The sequence below is a fragment of the Prionailurus viverrinus genome, chromosome B2 (assembly GCF_022837055.1).
Source record: "Prionailurus viverrinus isolate Anna chromosome B2, UM_Priviv_1.0, whole genome shotgun sequence".
NCBI lineage: Eukaryota > Metazoa > Chordata > Mammalia > Carnivora > Felidae > Prionailurus > Prionailurus viverrinus.
The window spans coordinates 137,419,540-137,440,053 of record NC_062565.1 but is presented as its reverse complement, the minus strand read 5'-3'; the positions used below and the strand labels follow the sequence as shown (position 1 = coordinate 137,440,053).

The window sequence follows — 20,514 nt, the reverse complement described above, 5'->3', positions numbered from 1 at the left end:
CATGATCTCACAGTCCATGAATTCGAGCCCTGCATCAGGCTCTGTGCTGACAGCTCAAAGCCTGGGGCCTGCTTCAGATTCTGTGTCTTCCTCTCTCTCTCTCTGTCTCTCTGTCTCTCTGTCTCTCTCTCTCTCTGTTCCTCCCCTGTTCATGCTCTGTCTCTGTCTCTCAAAAATAATAAATAAATGTTAAAAATATTTAATAAATAAAATGCAATATCCTGATGCCTGTTTTCATCAAGAAGTTAGATAGGAATGAAATGGGGGATCATGGAGCAGATCAGTTATGAACATCCCAAAAAATTCAGCATTGAAGATCCATCCCAGTCTGTAGCAAGGAAACAATGTATGTGGTCTGCCAATTTGTTATAACTTAGTCACATAACCACATGACTGTACACAAGAAAGTTAAGAAGAAAATTGGAGGAGGAGCAGGAGGAAGGCAGGGGGAGGAGGAGGACGAGACGGATGAAAAGAAAAGAAAGAAAAAAGAAAACAAAGGAAAACAAAGAAGAAAAGGGGTGGCAAGGGAAAAATGGCAAGATAAGAGAAACAAGGGGAAGGGAGGGAGGGGAAGGAGAAGGGTAGAGACAACGCTAAGAGACTGACAGGATACGGAGTAAATGCAGGTCTACCCCGGCCACCCTCAATAATTCTGGGAAACTGTAAAATGGGAATACATTCCACCTACAGCAAAATCTGCTTCTTGAACAGGGTCATCACTATTTTTCAAAAGATACATAGCGCAAAATGACAGAAGAGTAACCAACACTCGTACAATTCTCCAGGACTTCAATAAATTGTGCTGCGACTGCTCCAGAAGGCTGAATGAGGGTAGGGAAGCCTCGAGCGGGACAGGCGACGGGGAGGTGGTGTCAATGCTCCAAAGCAAAGGAATGTGGAAGGATGCATCACAGGCAACCTTGGAGTGCTGACCAGAGACAAAGGAAGTCTGCAAGAAACAGAAGATGGTCCTTTCCCATTCAAACCGTTATGTGGCCCGCATATACAGGTAGGCTTGGAAACCAACCAAAGGAGACATCACTGGCCATGAAAGAGGACGAAGCACATGAACACAGGAGAGAGGCGGTATGAGTGTTGAGCCAGATACACGTTTAATTCCAATCTTGGCTCCACCATTAGCTAGTTTGCTGCTGTTTGCAAGTAGCAGAATGGCTCTGAAACTTAGCTCCTTTCTGGTAAGCTTCCCAAGCGTGCTGTCATGATCAAAGGGCATCATATATATAAAGCACTGAACTTGGAGTTAGACATTATTCTACTGATGGAGTCCCTCCATCAGTGGTAGCTGCTGTAGAAGAATGTCTAACTCCAATTTCTCTAAGCAATGACAAAAAACAGACCAATAGGACCCACGTTCTAAGTCAACCCAAAATAGAACATGTTAAATAAGGTAACACATTTGAAAACTGAAATCTTCGCTTTTGAAAAAGAGCAAGTAACTTTAATGAATTCACAGCAATGAGAGTGGCCTTTGGAATGCTGGTCAAATTTCCTCTTTTAAGTGATTGAAAACTCAGAAGGAAATGAAAGGTTATTGTAGTTTGGATGTATGTGGGCCAAAAGAAACTTTAATTAAAAGGAGGCTATTTATTTCAATTTTTTAAATGTATGTAACACAAGATTAAGGTGGAGTTAGAAAATTCTAATTCATAATGAAGTTATATAGATGTGCGTGTGTACACACACATACTTATGTGTATATACATACATACATTTTATATGTATATGTATGCACACAAATTATATATGTACACATTAGAAACAACAGAGCTCCTCTGAGGATGCTGTTACTGATGTGTAGCATCATCTAAAAGATGTTAGCCTAGAGATATCTAGCAGAAAGTTGTCCTTAGCTTTCTGTGAACCTGACTAGACTACATCTCCCAAATTCATCCCTTTGTAAAGAAAACATATTGGATAAAGTTCTCGAGTGCTTCGTGGAATACTGAATAAAAGAGCTTCAGGAATAAAGGATGTGCTTCCCCCAAGCTCCATCCAGGCCACTTACCTGTCCAGGAGCAAGTTGGGAGCAAATAGGAGCTTCCCTGGATGCTCCATGGAGCGCCAGACAAGTCCAATCATCAGGATCTCTAGCCAGGCACATTCCAGAAGGTGAACCTGATCGTGGAGGCTCAAATCAACAAAGCCTAGAACAAGACAAGGAAAACCCTGCTGACTTAAACTGAAAGGTCATTATTAGTGAAATGAGAAAATCAAGGATTTGAGCTTGTGAGGTCTATTTTCTAGTAGTATGACATGTAATGGAAGCACACTTGATAGGAGAGTCAAGGTTTTTTTAAACCTAGTATATCAATGAACTCTAATGTAACATTAACTTTCTTAGTGCCTTAGCGTCACATCTATAGACATGTACTACCTTGTACAACCCTCTTAGCTTTCTATAAAGTTCTGTACTTAAATAAAACTGATATCTTAGACATCTTGCTTTCACTTAGACATTTCTTTTTTTTTTTTATTAAAAAAATTTTTTTTCAACGTTTATTTATTTTTTTTGGGACAGAGAAAGACAGAGCATGAACAGGGCAGGGGCAGAGAGAGAGGGAGACAGAGTCGGAAACAGGCTCCAGGCTCCGAGCCATCAGCCCAGAGCCTGACGCGGGGCTCGAACTCACGGACCGCGAGATCGTGACCTGGCTGAAGTCGGACGCTTAACCGACTGCGCCACCTAGGCACCCCTCACTTAGACATTTCTAATAGCCCTATGTGATTACTGCATTTCATTTCTGATTCAGTTGAAGATATTTAGGTACAAGAAATTTAAACAACTTGCCTAAACCAAACAGGCATTGGAACACAGGCAGGACCAAAATTACTACATTTCTATTTCTTTGCTTCACTACTAAGCCATGCTCTTTTTTTTTTTTTTAACACCATGTAAAAGGAAGACTAATGAAATAGCGTGTGTAAATAAATAACGTGAGGGAGAATGAGTCAGAGGAATAAAGGTGACATTATAATTACTTCTGGTAATAAATACTAATGTGCCCTTGTTTTCTAAAGGCTTTAATGGGAGATTAAAGCTTTTCCTAATCATCACTGGCAATAATGGTGGATGCCTAATGATAACACCAACAACAACAAGGAGGAGGAGGGGGAGAAGGGGAAAAGGGGGAGGAGGAGGAGGAGGAAGAGAAAGAAAAGGAGGAAAAGGAGAAGGAGCAGGACAAGGAGGAGGAGGAGGAGGAGGGGGGAGAGGAGGAGAAGAAAAAGAAGACCAATTTATTGTGCCATGACTATGGTTTTGAAGCCATGCTAACTATTTCCTGAATAATTTTTTAAATCTTTATTAATACAATAACTCTAAGAGGTAGAAACTGATGGGAATGCCCTTTTACAGATAAGAAAACAGATGTTCAGAGAGCTTATATATTTGTTAAGATCAGAGATGGGACTATAATCTCCAGAAGCTGTGCCCTTGATTACAACTGATACTACCTCTTATGAGCTGCAATTAATTATAGAATTTGGATCAAATAATTAAATAAGCTCAACCATACAAATCAAGATCCACCATAGTGACAGGCGTTAAATGAACGAAATGACCATAAATCTTGCTGCCTCCCAAACCAGCTCCCAGACCTCTTGCCCTGAGGTATCACATCAGGCTATTTCCTTCCTCTCTCCCTCTGCCTTCATCCCTTTGTTCTCACTCATCCATGAGACTGGCTCTAGAAACCCCTTTTCTGGTGTCCTCTTATTTTTTCTCACTATTATTACACTGTTGTTAGTTATATATTGTTATGTTTATTAAACAGCCAAAACATAAGTTTATTTATGTAAGCAGTCAAGGATGGATGGTTTGCCAAATGGATGTTTTCTCTTGGGTGTCTTGGAGCTATCACAGGATCAGCATTAAACAAGTAGCTCATTTCTGATGCGTGGAAGAACCACTCTTACCGCTAAATAGGTGACAATCCACATAGAGAAACCCCAACTAGAGAAAGACCTCAGAGTCTATGCCTCCTCCGAGCCATCGTTCCATAATCAAGCCTCACCGATTCTATCTTTGAAGTAAAACTAAAATTCTTCCTCTCTTTTCTATATTTCCAATGTTACTATTTTAATTTAATTCCTAAGAGTCTCTCACCTTTCTGTCTGACTTTTGTAACTTAACGTAAGTTATTTTGAGACTTACCCATGGTCTTGCACGTATGAATAGTTGATTCTTTTTATTGCTGAGTGGTATTCCATCGTATGGATATACATGATAAATAAAAATACAATGTACGTATCCTTTCATTGGACTTTTGGGTTGTTTCCAGTTTTGGGTTATTACAAATAAAGCTTTTATGAGTAGTCTACGTACTACTTTCTTGTATGAACATAGGCTTTCATTCTTCTTGGGTAAATATTTAGGAGTACAATGGCTGGATCATACAGATCTACAGGTATATGTTTCACTTTCTAAGAAATTGTCAAACTGTCCATTTTCGCTTCCAATCAGCAACAGATAAGAACACAGTTGTTCCATATCCCCCCTGATACTTGGTAAAGTCAGTCTTCTTAATCATAGACATTCTAGTAGATGTACAGAAGTATCATAGTGGCTCTGTGGCTGTAATTTGCATTTCCCTAATAACTAACGATGTTGAGCATCTTTTCATGTGCTTCTAGCAGATCATTACCATACATGATATTCATTTTAATTATGCATATATCTGTAAATCCTGCTAGACTGTGTATTCATTAGGAGAACCAGATGCATGATCCTATCAAATTCTGCTTTTTAAAGTCCAAATTTATTGCACCTTTTCCAACATCAATCAACCGTGCCACGGCCCATAACAGGGTAGACTTTACCAGAGCAGGTGTCTTCCCATTGGAAAGAGTGGGTTTCACTCACATACAGCAGGGCCTGCAACTGGAGAGAAAGTGGGTAGCTTTGTTCATTACATAAACAAACAAAGAACAAAACTAAAAGATGAAAAAACAGTGTGTTTTAGAAAAAGAAAAAACTTCTGAAAAGAAAAAGGAACAGGTATGTCTACAACCTGCAGCCATATACCCCCGGAGTGCACTGGGTCAAAATGGACTACCTTAGTTCTGGAAGAAACACTGCCTGAGGTGACGGGAAATGTTTCTTTTTCTCAGTACCCAAAGTCTGATGGGATAAACCGACTCCAGTGGGCAGTACTTAAAAGGAAAGCTCTCAAGGAAGTTTTAATTCCCTAAGATTTTACCCCAATCTTTTGGGTGAAGTCTCATAATAGCAATGCAAATGACACTGTAAATTAAACTCACTTTCAGAAATGTTGACATTCGAAAGTGATGTCATTTTTCATGACATTCACTGTTTTATATGGGGAAAAATATAACCATGTGATAATGTCAGCCATGATGACACCTACACCACATTATCCGGTAACCTCCACAAACCTCAAAAAATCCCACAGGATGAGATTTGGGAGTATCTTGGGAGAGAACTGCAGCTGGCCACAAAACCATTCGATTTTGGAAAACCAGAGGAGTGTTCTTTGGTAGCAACCTTACATATTAAGCTGAATCATACTTTTTAATTCTCACTTCAAAACTTCAGTGCTACTTAAGTCTGACAGTTTTAGTGGTCTTTTGGGAACCTCAGAAGCTCACCATAGCCATTTGTACCACACAAGTCTGGCGATTATGAAATCTGTCTGAAGTATGTCTGTTAGTAATAGTTTTCAGTCCGAGCCCAGCAGAACTGCTGGGGCCTTCTATTGAGATGATACAGACCTCTCAAAAAGAAACAGTCTATTTAATTATCTTTCCCAGCTGTGCATATTGCCCGTGGACAAGGGTTATTGTATCTCTTGCACAGTATCTTCTGCAAGTTCCTGGGGCAGGGGCGGGGGTGAGGGCGCAGAGAAGACTATCAATCGACCTTCTCGATGAACGTGAAGGCTACTGAAGACTGTCCATTAAAGACTCGCAATTCATAACCAATGGAGAAAAATAATGTACTCAATCCCAAACAAAATTATATTGTCTATGCATAGACATCAAGTTTCAACCCTTGGTTATTTTCCGTATAAACAAGAAGGATGATCTAATGTGCCATTTTAGGTGGATCTGCTATAAAAATTTAGAGGCATTCAACAAAGCCTTCCTTGAGCACCTGAAAGTGATGGAAGTATGAAGATGGAAGGGAGCAGCATCTATGCGATATGAATAGAGGCATCGGTGACAGGTCTTAGGACAGGTGACACAGTGAGAGATGATTCACCCCCCATCACTTGGGGACTTCCATCTTAGTGACAGTGGACAGTGACAAGGCGCCCTGGGCCTGCGAATTCCACGTGACTGCAACAGAAAGCATAGCTAAAAAGTAATAACAATGGATTGCTGAGACCAAAGGAAATCAGATGCAAGGAAATCTCATTTTATAAAATAAAATTTTTTCATGTTTACTTATTTATTTTTGAGAGAGAAAGAGAGAGAGTACACAAGTAGGGGAGAGGCACAGAGAGAGGGAGACAGAGAATCTCAAGCAGGCTCTGCACTGTCAGCCAGGAGCCCAAAGCAAGGCTCAAACTCATGAACCATGAGATCATGACCTGAGCCGAGACCAAGAGTCAGACGCAACCAAGGCATCTGGGAGCTCCTATAAAATAAAATTTTAAAAAAAAGCAAACATGGGTCTGTTTCTCTAGCCTGCATTCACAGGCCTAGTAATAAAGTATCTGGAGATTGGGTTATACTGGAAACAGACAGAAATGCCTCAACTCCTACTTTCCACCCACTATGTGGACAGGGACCTAACGAAGTTGAGGGAGGTCTTTTTTATGAAGAAATAGCCTCCCTGTCCATACAACAAGTCCATCATCTCCAGCTTCATCACCACGTAAAGACATTCCTGCCTAACTAAGAAAGATTTTTAAACTTTCAAGGTTTTTAAGGAGCTCATGACATGTCCTCCTCCTTCCCTTGGGCCTCATGAGATCCTAAACCCTCTTCCCCACTCTGCTGGAAACTGCTGGACAAGTTACTTAATTTCCCTTGACACACAGGAGATCTTCACCCTCCCTTACAGGGTATGACAAGGCTCTTAGAAATCACATTGAAAAGTGTGCTGAGATCCTTAGGCAAAATGACTGATATAATACGAATGCTTGTAAAGTTCCTCACTGTGGTGGAGTAAAAGGTAAATCACAGTGGCTCTTCAGTACAGGCATGAGAAAAAATAAGCACTACACTAATTATATTTCCTATTTCCATGGGATAAATCTATAGAGATGCAAAGTGAGGTAGAAACCCTGTGGAAGAAAAAAGGTAACTTCTCCATGGCTGCATTACCTACAAAACCAGAAGCCAGGTGGTTGGTTCCCTTAGTAAATCCACTGGAAAAAAATAGTTTCCTGACCTTCAGAAAAAATGAATCATGTTCTCAGTCATATGATGACCCCAATGTTCTCCAAAATGTCACTTATGAAATTGCCTATTGCATTTTTTTGTATTGCTTTAACTCAATGGAAAAAGATTTAAATAATTAATCTCTTCCTCTGGATGCCAAAGATTCAGTGAAGAAGAAGAAGAGGAAGAAGAAGAAGAAGAAGAAGAAGCAGCAGCAAGAGGAGAAGGAGGAGGAGGAGGAGGAAGAAGAAAGAGAAGGAGGAGCCAAAGAGGAGGAGGGTAAGGAGAGGAAGTAGAAGGAGGGGGAGGGGGGTGGGGGGAGGGGGGAGAGGGAGAGGGAGAGGGAGGAGAAGAACGGGACATGACACTGTAGCATAAAGACAGCTACAAGCTCAACAAAATGTGGGATTTCTGGGAGAAAGCCTATAGAACAGATAATACCAGAAGAACCTAGATCCCAGTTCAAATGCTAAGCAGTCTTCATGCCCTCCATTTTGTAATTTTTTCTCTTTTTCTCCAGAAAATGGAAACTTGATGCCATACTATGGACATGTACCCCCATGGTATGACCTCCAGCCTCCAAATCAAATTTTGGATTCTCTTTTTATGCAGTGTCATTATAGAGAGACCCATTAAAACGGTCATTCCCATTCTATAACCCTTTAAGCTGTATCCAGTAACACACAAGCACTGAAAAATTCTTTTTTAGGAAACGAGCATAACCCACTTAAATACTGTCATGCACCACTCTTACCAAATGTATGCCACTGTGACAAAGTAAAATAAATGGCAATAGATTATCATCATTTAGAAATACTGAATCACAACGCAAGAGCATGGGTCTCCCGCCCCCCCCCCAGCAAGCCCTACATCACCACATTTGTGTGTATTCCAGCTTTCCTCCGCTATAATAAAGACAAGTGTGCATAGGCCACCTTCTAGCACAATACCACTTATCCGATCAGTGGATTAGCATGCAATCACCATACTAATAGACATCCACCTTGCCAACACCAAGCCGACACTTTCTTGAGGCCACAACAGCTCTTGATCCTCAGGCATGATTATGGGGTATTTCCAAGTCACCTCCCAACGTGGGACTTTTGACTGGAAGGTATACTCCCTACCCCATCCTCCCAACAGAATGAGGAGGAGAGAAGTAATGAAAAGAGTATGAGTCGAAAAGTCAAGTGGACCTGGCTTGAAATTCGTCTGTGGCTCACGGCCAGTTACTTAAGATCTCTGAAAGTTCTTGCCATCTGTAAAATGCAGATGGACCGACCTACCACTTTGGGTTATTGTAAAAATTAAAGAGTTGGCAGATGTCCCAGAGTAGCGGAGCTGCTACTCAGTGAATATTCGTTCCCCTTCCTATTCATCCCAACAGGCCTGAACTTTTTCCCAACAGAAGGGAACATGACTTATGCAAAGCACCAATATTAAAATATTTTAGATTTAGAGCTTCAAGCTTAAATTGGGCACTGTGTGTTTGCCCTAAGTCATGTTGTTTTCTGTTTATATTTTTCTTTTTATTTATATACAAAAATAACCTAATAAAAAGGATAAAAGGCTTCCTGGACATCAAACAGCTCTTACAAAACAACATTTTCATGATTTAAAAGTGGAGGGAACAAGAGCATGTGGATTGTATTTCTCTTAAAGTACATATGTGAAAAAATGCAAAAAGAAAGCACGTTTGGGGTTTTATTACGCACAAAGCATTTCAAGATGTTTAGCAAATCCGGAACGCAGCTGTATTTGTACACCCCCAATATAAATGGTCAATGGTTTTCTACTGAACTCGGAAGACATGCACACTGTGTTTGCTGCTCCTTATTTGCCTTGAGAGAGAATGAAACTTGCCCTGTGGTGGCTATACCTGCCTTGGGAAATAAAGCAGTCTCGGGGCCACACTAAGCAATAAAAACCAGCGGTACATGAAGAACTGAATGTGACAAATTTGATATTGTAAAAATATGTCACATTTAGCATAATTGACAGCCAATTAGGGCAGAGACTGGAAAATTCAGGGCAGAGTTTTAAAAGTAAACAAAAGTAGTGCTGTTTACAATCAATGGTGTAGATCTCGAATGCCCCTTATTAAGATAAGCATATGTTGAAAACCACAGATGATGAGGTCATGATATCTATATAAATCCACAAACTTTCCAATCTTGACCTCTACAGCCTGACAAGAGCACCATGTTTTGACACAATATAATGAAGACCTTTTTTACATCATTACCAATTCAACTGATGTCGGGCTTTGACTACCATCTCCCACACTACATTTAAGGAACTGCACTCCTTATAACACTCCCTTTGAAAAATTATTAGGCTTACCCATGGAAGTGTATTCAGACTCCAAAATTTTCTAGCCATTTTTTTCCCTGCTCTCCATGCTTCTAGGTGTGTATTTGTGTGTGTGATACATTGCAGCTATATTTTACCTACCTACAAATATTTGATTAGTTTTGAACATCAACACATAGGATATGAAAAGGTAAAAAGGCAATTATAGAACTTCTCTGATTAGAAAGAAAAGTAGAGCTATATTGAAAAGCACCTTAGTGTCTTAAGGTTTAGGATTATATATTGTCACATATGTAAAATAATTACAATACAAAGAAGGAAATTATTCTTGACCTTAAATAGGAACCTCATAAAATACTTCCCTTAACCTTTATTTAGCAATTTCATTGATAACACACTTTAAATGGCCAGATACATATTTCCTTATTTTTCCGAGGCTGGATATATCTTAATTGTGATCCTAGCAAGTATACACTGTGAAATGGTGAATAATTTCTGTTTAAACCTTATGTTCTCATTTTTGAATACGTCATTGCATCTTTGGTAAAGGGGTGCATGAAGCTATTGGATTGTATCCCTCATGCATTCATTTACTTGGAAAATTTCTCTCTAAAGTTAATAATAGGAAAAGGATTTTCTCCCCTAAAGGACTGATGCATTTGTTTTGAAGGTAACTAAGAAGAACAGAACTTACTACAAACTGCACGAAGCCCTACTGTCAGGAATCCCAGATATTAACACAATATTCAAAGGCAATAACAATTTTACCTGTTCTCTGGGAAAATTACTGTCTTACTCCTACTTTTTCTGACCTTGCTTTTGACTGTACTATTGAATTATAAGGCCCTTCATATCAGGCTTTGCCAAATGGATAGAGGAATAAATCATTAAAATATATATGCTTGTTTTCACACAGACATAATGATCCCTCCCCCTTTTTTTCTCCATTTAATAGTAAACACGTTATGTGATGACAGATGAGGAAGTGGTTTGTGAGAAGAGAATTAATCTCACAACTATATCTGACTCCAAAAAGAAAAATAAGTCAAAACTTTCAGATATAAGATCAGACGTGGGGATCAAAAAGAAATGTCCCTCACAGAAAACAAAGCAGATGGCAACTCTACCTTGTTACCAACCCCCATCTGTATTACACTCAGAGCCTTAGTTTATGAAGAGATGGTTGTCATGACAATAACCATTTGAGAAGAGTTCTGGAGAATCTGATGGATTTAAGAGTGTCTCCTAGCTTCCCAATTTTTGAAACACACACACACAAAAACCCATCCCCCCCCCCCACCAAATAAGCAATTCTATTACTTCTTGTATTGGCTGTAATTATTCTCTCTTGCCAGTATACATTTTTGTATTCTCTCATGTCAAAATCTTCCTTGGAAGGACAGGAAAGCTCTTTACTCTGATACAGTACAGCTTGAAGGTAAACTAGTCTTTTATTTTTATTCAGCACGGGCAACTGTATTAACTACAGCTTAATTTTTTTTTTTCCCCCTTACAAGCTCAGAAAAAAAATCAATTTCGGCTTAAATGGAAAGGGGGGAAGGGAAAGTAAAAGAAATTACTTTCCAGTTTCTGAGAGTAAATTGCAAACTAAAGAAGGAAAAAAATTAATAAACTATAAAGTAAAGTACTTAAGCCTGTCCTTTGACGTGCTCGGCAAAAGCACAGGAAGGCCAGCACTGAGGAGCGGTGCTGGGTTCTCTCATAAAGAGCATGAACTGGCTATGTTTGAAAAGTCAACAAGCACTTGTACCTTGGAACATACATTTTTTTCCTGTCTACCTAGAAGCACACCTACAGAAGCATTTAAAATCCTATTGTCATCAGTCTGAGTTTTCCGGATAACTATGCTCCCGGGAAACACTACAAATGTCAACACAAAGACGGAGAGGGAAGGAGTCAATTCTTTTTAAGCAAGTCCCTCAAACAAATGGACAATGATGATTCCCTCCTACCTCCACCCTGCCTAAGCCCCTCAACGAAATCCAAACTGATGATTATCTTACAGTTTTAAAGACTGTATTCTGACATTCACACACACACACACACACACACACACACAAGCACTTGCTAGAGGAATACCTGTTATTGCCAATGACCCAAAGACGTCTATTTCTGGAATGAATTAGGAGCACAAAATAGGCTTATTCTCTCATTGTTACACTTAAATTCAGAATGTTAAAATGAGAGTCTTACAAGGCAAAAACTCCAAAAAGTAACACAAATGCTGAGTATCAAGTCACAGAACAATACTGCCTCTGAGAAACTGGAGGCCAAGGTACAGGACCTCATACGAAGGCAGCCCCCAGTCTGAGGTCAGTGAGGACCTGAGAGTCTCACAAACATACGGGGGATATATTTAGAAAAGTTTGCTTCTGGGGCACCTGGGTGGCTCAGTTAAGCATCCGACTTCAGCTCAGGCCATGATTTCTCGGTTTGTGGATTCGAGCCCCACGTCAAGCTCTGTGCTGACAGCTCAGAGCCTGGAGCCTGCTTCAGATTCTGTGTCTCCCTCTCTCCCTGACCCTCCCCGACTTGTCCACTCTCTCTCTCTCTCTCTCTCTCAAAAATAATTTTTTTAAGTTAAAAAAATCTTTTAAATAGAAAAAAGTTTGCTTCCTCCCTTCCAGTCTCCCCACAGCTTCCTACGTCTCACATTCTTTCCATTAACCTATATAAATTTCGGCCCCAGAGAGAACAAACAAAAAATAAAGGAGATAATATAAAAACAGGGAGGGAGACAAAACAGAAGAGACTCATAAATATGGAGAAAAAACTGAGGGTTATGGGGGGGGGGGGTTGGGGGGGTGGGATAAATGGGTAAGGGGTGCTAAGGAATCTACTCCCAAAATCATTGTTGCACTATAAGCTAACTAATTTGGATGTAAATTAAAAAAAAATAAAACAGGGGCGCCTGGGTGGCTCAGTCGGTTAAGTGTCCGACTTCGGCCCAGGTCACGATCTCGTGGTCCGTGAGTTCGACCCCGCGTCGGGCTCTGGGCTGATGGCTCAGAGCCTGGAGCCTGCTTCCAATTCTGTGTCTCCCTCTCTCTCTGCCCCTCCCCCATTCATGCTCTGTCTCTCTCTGTCTCAAAAATAAATAAACGTTAAAAAAAATGTAAAAATAAAAAAAAATAAAACATAAAAGAAAGAGAGAAAGAAAGAAAGAAAGAAAGAAAGAAGAGTTTTTTCAGCCTCTTCCATCCCAGATCTGAAGTCGGTCAATACTGACCTTATTCACACCATTGTAGAGAAAGACCATAAAGAAATTAGAAAGTCAGGGACTATTTTCCTTTAAGTCATGGTAAACCCTTTTTATAAGCACAGCAGATCTGGCCAGACAATTAAATAACCATGCTAAAAATAAAGTGGGTAGCTAGGAGAACCTATAAGAGAGATTTTCTGAATGCTAATTACTTTCAAAGCAAGAACTATTTCGTTTCTTATTAGTTCAACATGGCCCTTGGTGTGGCACTTGGTCTCATTAATAGTGTTGACTTCACAAGGAATTTTAACAGGAACTACAACTATATTTCCTAATAAAAATAAATAGTAAGTGTATTAGTCTGGTAGAGCTGCCATAACAAGATACCACAAACCAGGTAGCTTAGTAAGAAACAGAAATCAGGGAACAACAGTCCTGGAAGCCAGGAGTCTGAAATCAGAGTGCCATCAGGGCCACGCTTTCTCCAAAGATACTAAAGGAGAATCCGTTCTATGCCCTTCCCTTAGCTTCTGGTGTTGCTGACAATCCTCGGCATTCCTTGGCTTATAGATGCGTTATTCCAATCTCTGCCTCCATCATCATATGATGTTCTCTGCGTGTCTTTGTATCTCTTCTCTTTTTATAAGGATACCGGTGATACTGGGTTAGGGCCCACACTAATTGAGTATGACCTCGTTTTAACTTGATCTCAAAATACTTTCAATAGTAAGAATTCAGAAATGATCTCTTAATCATTCCCACCTGGGGTGATGCAACACTTCTACTTTCTCATATTAGGGGATGAGCTTCAGCAGATCACCTATGTTCCTCTTCTCTAATCCAAAAGGAGTTCTGAGGGGAGATGGGTTCTCAGCTCCAAAAAGCATCCTGCGCCTGGAGGTCTGAGCTGGCGTCCTCCCTCCCCACTGGCCTTGTGAAGGTGCACTGAAGTGGCAAATGCAGCCTTGCCTTAGCAACGATGTCACCTCATGTCTCCCAGCAGACCTTGCACCAGCTTCCTCTTTGGTGGGGGCAGGGAGCGGGGGGAAGCCGAATGTGGCTGAGCTGTCCTGAGGGGTGCCAACCTTGAGATGGCCATGCCCTCCCCTACGGGAAATGAGCAGAGCCACTGGGACAATTTTTTCTCACAAAGCCGGCAAGCAAGGTGACAGCCTGGAATAAAATTTGAGGAAAATAAAACTCAAAATTACTTTGTGTATTTCGTGTTTTTGGAGCTAAAAAGAATGCTGAACAATTTTTTTGCTTCTTAAACAGAAGTTTTCTATATTTTTATAAATAAAAATTGAAGAGAATATCCATAATTTTGGATTAGTCAGATTTCTAATCTATATTACTGTCATAAAACCAAAGGGAAGAATTTTATCTACTATCTATCTATATCTGTCTATCTTTCTATCACCTATCTACCTATCATTTATCTATCTATCTATCTATCTATCTAGCCTTTCTCTTCTACCACCTATGAAGCAGTTAGGAAACTCTCCAGGGAACAATGGCCTAAAATTCCTGAGCATACTATCAATAGCTCTTAGTGTTATGGTCAGCTTCTCAAATCAGCTTCCAATCCAGAAAGAGGAATTAAGCCAGAATTGGAGATGGGCATGGAGGTAGTTCTTTTGGTTCATAGAAATTGTGCTTATCAGCATGAACCTGTCTTACATTTAGCAGTGAAAATAAACTCTGTCGTCAAGATTCTAAAGTATCTTGTTCTAAGTATTTCAGACCACAGATAAGACAATCTTAAGATCACTAAAAAACCAAAACAATACCCTTCCCAAACCAACAGCACATATATCAAATTAGAAGCAAGGTTTATGAATAGTTAGCAAAGCAGAGTAGATATCTTTTCTTGGATACAAGGACATACAGATGCCATCACTGAAATGACATATATTCTTATTCTCTCTCATGATGACAAGAATAGTGAAGGTCCGAGAAGAGAATGGGCTTAATCCAGAAAGTCACTGAGTGGGTTCCGGTTTCCTCAGACAATACTAGAGTGAAGAAAAGCATGAGCAGAATTACCACTTTCCTGGAAGACCTAATTATGTAAAGAGAAAAATTCTGTTGGCTACCCCCTTAGAGTTTCATGCTCCTCAATAGGATTTTTAACATTTCAAACGTAGAATGAGATGGTATGAAGATGTGTGTGTGTGTGATGGGAGGGTTGATGGGCTTTGCTGAGACCACATTTGCCACTTACTAGGTATGTGACCTTGGGTGAATTATTTCATCGCTGGTGCGTAGCACAGTGCCTCTCTTGATGCGTGCTCTGTGAATATTTTTTGAATGAATGAACGATTCTGGACTTCACAGTGACTTCATCTACCAATGGGAATGATAACAATATCCCTGCAGTACATTATGATGACAACTAAAAAGTATACAAAGAACCTATCATATTGCCTGGAAAAGTCTGGGAGCCTACAAATAAATGATACCTGCATTGCCTTAGTTCCTTCTTGTCTTTTTTAAAAAGATTTTTTTTAAGGATTTTTTAAGTAATCTCTATGTCCAATGTAGGGCTTGAACTCACAACCCTGAGATCAAGAGTTGCATGCTTTATAAACTTAGCCACTTACATGCCCCACTTTAGTTCCTTTTTAATAATAAAAGTGCCAAATATTATGCACATGATGAATTTTCCTCCCATACCCTGACCATGAGTTTCACCATCTACAATGCAGAGCTTCAAATACAGCTATGACAGAGTTCTCAAATATCTTTGTTCAATTTGGAAGTCTTTTCTCAGAATAAGATTCTAAACGCATGAAGTAAAATATTTAAAGTTCACAAAATGAAACCAACCAAACTGAAATCCAGTTCTTTTTAAAAACTCGGTGTGTCCATGGATGCCAAGTTAAGAACTCCTCACTGGGGAAGGACAGAAGTCAATGACTTCTCAGGTGATCAAGGGCTGCTAGTATTTTCATGCACATCACATTACAAGGACCCCCTTGCCCCTTCCCCCACTTTTCTTGGAATGCTCTCATAAAACTATTGAAAAGCAAAAAGAATATTACTATTTGGAATACTGTCTGGACAAGAAGATCTGGGGGGAGGGGGGTAAGGTTGTAATACAGACCAAGTAAAACAACTGCTATTTAAGAGCATACGCAGGAGTTGGCCTTACTGACTCACTTTCAATGACTCACTTCATAAGCTATTAAAGGAAATTATTAATATCCTTACTTAACTGAAGAATTTCTGTGGAAATTCATCAGGATTCTAAGACTGAAGGTAAATGGCAAGTCTTAAAGAGATTATTAATTTAATGACTTATAAAATGACTTGGCCATGTCAAAAAACCCATTTTATTTCTTTTAAGAGATAGAAAAATCTGTTAATAAGTAGTTATACATGAAATGGACAGGTAAAACCTCAAAAATACATACTTCTCATCTTTCGTGTCTCTCGTAAATATTAGTCAGATGTGTGAGGTTTTCTCTGGTGCCTGAACATAAATGGCCAGCTGAGGACTGGCCATGAGGACCAGAACACCCACCATGTCATTAGCTTCAACAAGACCATTATGAGGGGTGGTCATAATGGATAAAGAACTGTCTACCCAGTCCACATTGAATAACTTCCATGTATTCTGTCCAAGGCATCTTAGATACTAATAAGGGTCAAATTTTAGGACTAGAAATTGGTAGCAAAGCCAGATCATCTCAAAAGCATACAGCTGTGTGAAAGGACTGTGCTTCGGATAGAATTAGAATGTGAAGAATACCTAAATTTCTGAATGGGAGCTGACAGAAAGAAAATAGATCTTACTCATAAATACATGGAGAATCCTAGATCACATGGGAATTGATTATATTTGTTTACTCAAACCAAGAAGATCGTCTCTATCTGGAGTCTGCAAGATGGTGCATTATTAATGACATGCTTTCAGAAAAGTGTAATTGGTTGGTTGTTTGAAAAAGTTTTCTGATTCTTTTTCTCAGCCTTTCTCAGTCCTAGAAGATGCCACCCCTCCAAGTATGACTTACTGGTCATCTCTAATTGTGGACTTACTAAAGAGGAAGATGTAGACTCATTCATCTTCGCTTTCCCCAAAGAATTCACAACTGTGCTTTTCAGAAAACTTACATTTGAAAAGATTCTGAGTGAATCTTTAACAGGGAGCGAAAAAAGAATAGACAAAAAGAAACAAACTCAGGCTGACTTTATTGGCAACTATAATATCCTAATGGTATAATCTAGGCTGGGCCTCATTACCTTTGTATGTAAATGGCATTTTTACCGAAACATTTAATATCCTCCCCAAATTTGGATACTTCGGAGAAATAACAAAGGTAAAGAGACAACGAAAAGTCCTAGCTATGTTGAAAATGTAAAAGAAATAGAGTGAAAGTAAATAATTTTCCTAACAACAAAATCCTAACAAGCAGCGAGAAGGGTTGGGAATACCTTCATCACTTTTGGAAGACTTCAAGTACACTCCCAAGCGCTCTTTCAGGATGACGGCATCTCTAAAGCTCCTCCATTCCCTTTTATTCTCCTTCTCTTATTTGCATGGTTTTCTCTCCTGCTACCCTGTCATCCAATGGAGTTTCGGCAAAGTGAACATGATTTAAATTTTGAACTCTAAAAAAACTTCAAATCACTTTTGCCCTACTAAAAGCACAGTCAATGTCAAGAAAGAGCCAGAAAGTGGCACAATGATTGGTTGAAAAATAACTCAGATTCCTGGATACATCTGCTTCCAGCAATCAGAACTACTCGCACATTACTTCTCAGGGCATAGTTTTCTCCTGACACATTAGTATTAAGAGTTGTAATGGGCAATACCTGTCCTCCTGAAGTGCTTACAGGTATAATATTAACCTTTCAGGAAACTATGTGTCTTCTGTCTCATATAGCCATCCTGGGACTGAGACTGAAAAAAAACATTCTTTTAGAATTTAAGTGTAGGGGCGCCTGGGTGGCGCAGTCGGTTGAGCGTCCGACTTCAGCCAGGTCACGATCTCGCGGTCCGGGAGTTCGAGCCCTGCGTCAGGCTCTGGGCTGATGGCTCAGAGCCTGGAGCCTGTTTCCGATTCTGTGTCTCCCTCTCTCTCTGCCCCTCCCCTGTCCATGCTCTGTCTCTCTCTGTCCCAAAAATAAATAAACGTTGAAAAAAAATTTTTTTAAAAATAAATAAAATAAAATTTAAGTGTAAAAAAAATTCTAAATTTCCTCAGGCTGCTACAAAAAGAAATTATGTAAGTTGAGCACGAGGGTTTGTGTGCAGTTATCTAATGTTTAATTTCTATGTCTTGAATGATCTACCACAGATCCTTTCACTTAGTAGTTGATTGGTAGATTGTATGTTAATTGAATAGATGAAACAATAAATAAGAAAATTCAGAATCCAGATATATATCAATACTGATTTCCCTGAAAGACTGATTAAATCTAGTCCTACCAACTAGATCTGGGCAAAACAATAAACAGTGAGATGTTTTTTTGCATTATATTTTTGTTTTACTTTGCCATTTTGATTTTGTTTGGGCCAAGACTAGGAAGAGTATTTATATAAGGAGACACAATATCTGCTTGTGAAAGGTTCCTATTGCCCCATTTTGCTAGCTGTGATCAAATACAAGAATGACACCTTTGGATGGGCTGGAAACCCTCTTGTCATCAAAGCTCCTTTGTCCTTAAATAGATGGTGAATGGCTCCCTACCTATTTGAAATGACCCAAAAGATCAGCTTCTCTGTACTTCACTGTGAGTGCGACTCTTAGGGATTTGCTCAAGCCAACTAATACACGTAACAAAAAATTCCACCCTTCAAATATTTATTGAAGGCCTATTACATTCGAGGCACTGTGTCAGGGACTGAAAGCAGTGTTCACTAATTTATTTTGCATGTTGTATATGGACCCCAAAATTCCAATTCTGCCTTCTATATATATGCTTATCACTCCATTGCTTAGAAGCAAATGATATATAAAGAGCTATATATCGTCTCATACTACAAAATGAAAATAAGGACTACAAGACTCAGCACCCAATCCAGAGGCATAAGGTATAAGTTTAAAGAGTTTTGGAGAAGAGGAAAGTCAACGGAGACAGGTGTACTAATGGGGAGGGGTTTGGTGCATCCCATCAGACACAATGGAAATGGAAATGAAAATATAATGACATAAATGAAAACAGCAGGGTAGAAAAGATGTGCATTTTTGTGGGCAAAGATGAAAGCACAGACTTCTATTGGGTCATGAGCATAACACATCTAGATGATAAGGAGGTGACTACCCTGACTAAATCACTGAGAAGAGAAAATATTTGCCTAGATGGTTGTGCACTCAAATTGAGAAGAGTCTCAATGCCTTGCTGCAAAGGTTGAATGAGATTCTGTAGGAACCACTGTGACAACCACAGCTGGCAGTTGTGAAGTCACTGTCTTTTCTAGGAAAATACTGCTGGGTATTTTCACTGGGTGTGTTTTGTTTTAATTTCAAGTTTTTATTTAAATTTAAATTCCAGTTATTAGCATGTGTCCCATCACCCATTGCATTAATCCCATCTCCCATTGAATCATCCTCCCACCCACCTCCCCTCCAGCAACCCTCAGTTTGTTCTATATAGTTAAGAGTCTGGTTTATGGTTTGCCTCTCTACTCTTTACCCCCTATGTTCTTCTGTTTCATTTCATCTGTTCATTTCTTAAATTCCACATATGAGTGAAATAATATGGTATTTGTCTTTCTCTAACTGACTTACTTTGCTTAGCACAAAATTATCTAGCTACATCCATGTCATGCAAATGGCAAGATATAATTCTTTTTCATGGATGAAAAAGAATTGCTGTATATATACCACATTGTCTTTATCCAGTCATCGGTCAATGAGCATTTGGGCTCTTTCCATAATTTGGCTATTGATAATGTAGCTGTAAACATCAAGGTGCATGCGTCCCTTGGAATCAGTATTTTTGTATCCTTTGGGTAAATACCTAGTACTGTAATTGCTCAGTTCTATTTTTAACTTTTTGAGGAACCCCCATACTGTTCTCCAGAGTGACTGTACAAGTTTGCATTCGAACCAACAGGATAAGAGGGTTCCCTTTCTCCACAACCTCACCAACATCTGTGGATTTCTGTGCTGTTAATTTTACCCATCCTGACAGGTGGGAGGTGGTATCTCATCATGGTTTTGATTTGCATTTCCCTGATGATGAATGATGTTGAGGATCTTTTCATGTGCGTGTTACCTGTCTGGATGTCGTCTTTGGGAAAATGGCTATTTATGTCTTCTTCCCATTTCTTAACTGGATTATTTGTTTTTTGACTGTTGAATTTGATAAGTTCTTTGTAGATTTTGGATACTAACCCTTTATCAGATACATATTTACAAATATCTTCTCCCATTGCATAAGCTGTCTTTTAGTCTTGTTGATCATTTCTTTCACTGTGCAGCTTTTTATTTTGATGAAGTCCCAATAGTTCAATCTGCTTTTGTTTCCCTTGCCTCCAGAGACACGTCTAGTAAGAAGTTGCTACAGCTGAGATCAAAGAGGTTGCTGCCTATGTTCTCCTCTAGAATTCTGATGGTTTCCTGTCTCATATTTAGGTCTTGCATCAATTTTGAATT

At 39.5% G+C, this 20,514-nt stretch overlaps 1 protein-coding gene across 5 annotated transcripts in view; it reads right to left on the bottom strand.

Moving 5' to 3' along the window:
* ESR1 (estrogen receptor 1) overlaps window positions 1-20,514 on the bottom strand; it is a 380,605-nt gene that overhangs the window by 70,747 nt on the left and 289,344 nt on the right. For all 5 annotated transcript variants that reach the window (XM_047860318.1, XM_047860317.1, XM_047860320.1 and 2 more), the window contains one exon: window positions 2,030-2,168. In XM_047860318.1, the coding sequence (XP_047716274.1) occupies window positions 2,030-2,168 (139 nt within the window). The remainder of the gene's footprint in view (window positions 1-2,029; window positions 2,169-20,514) is intronic.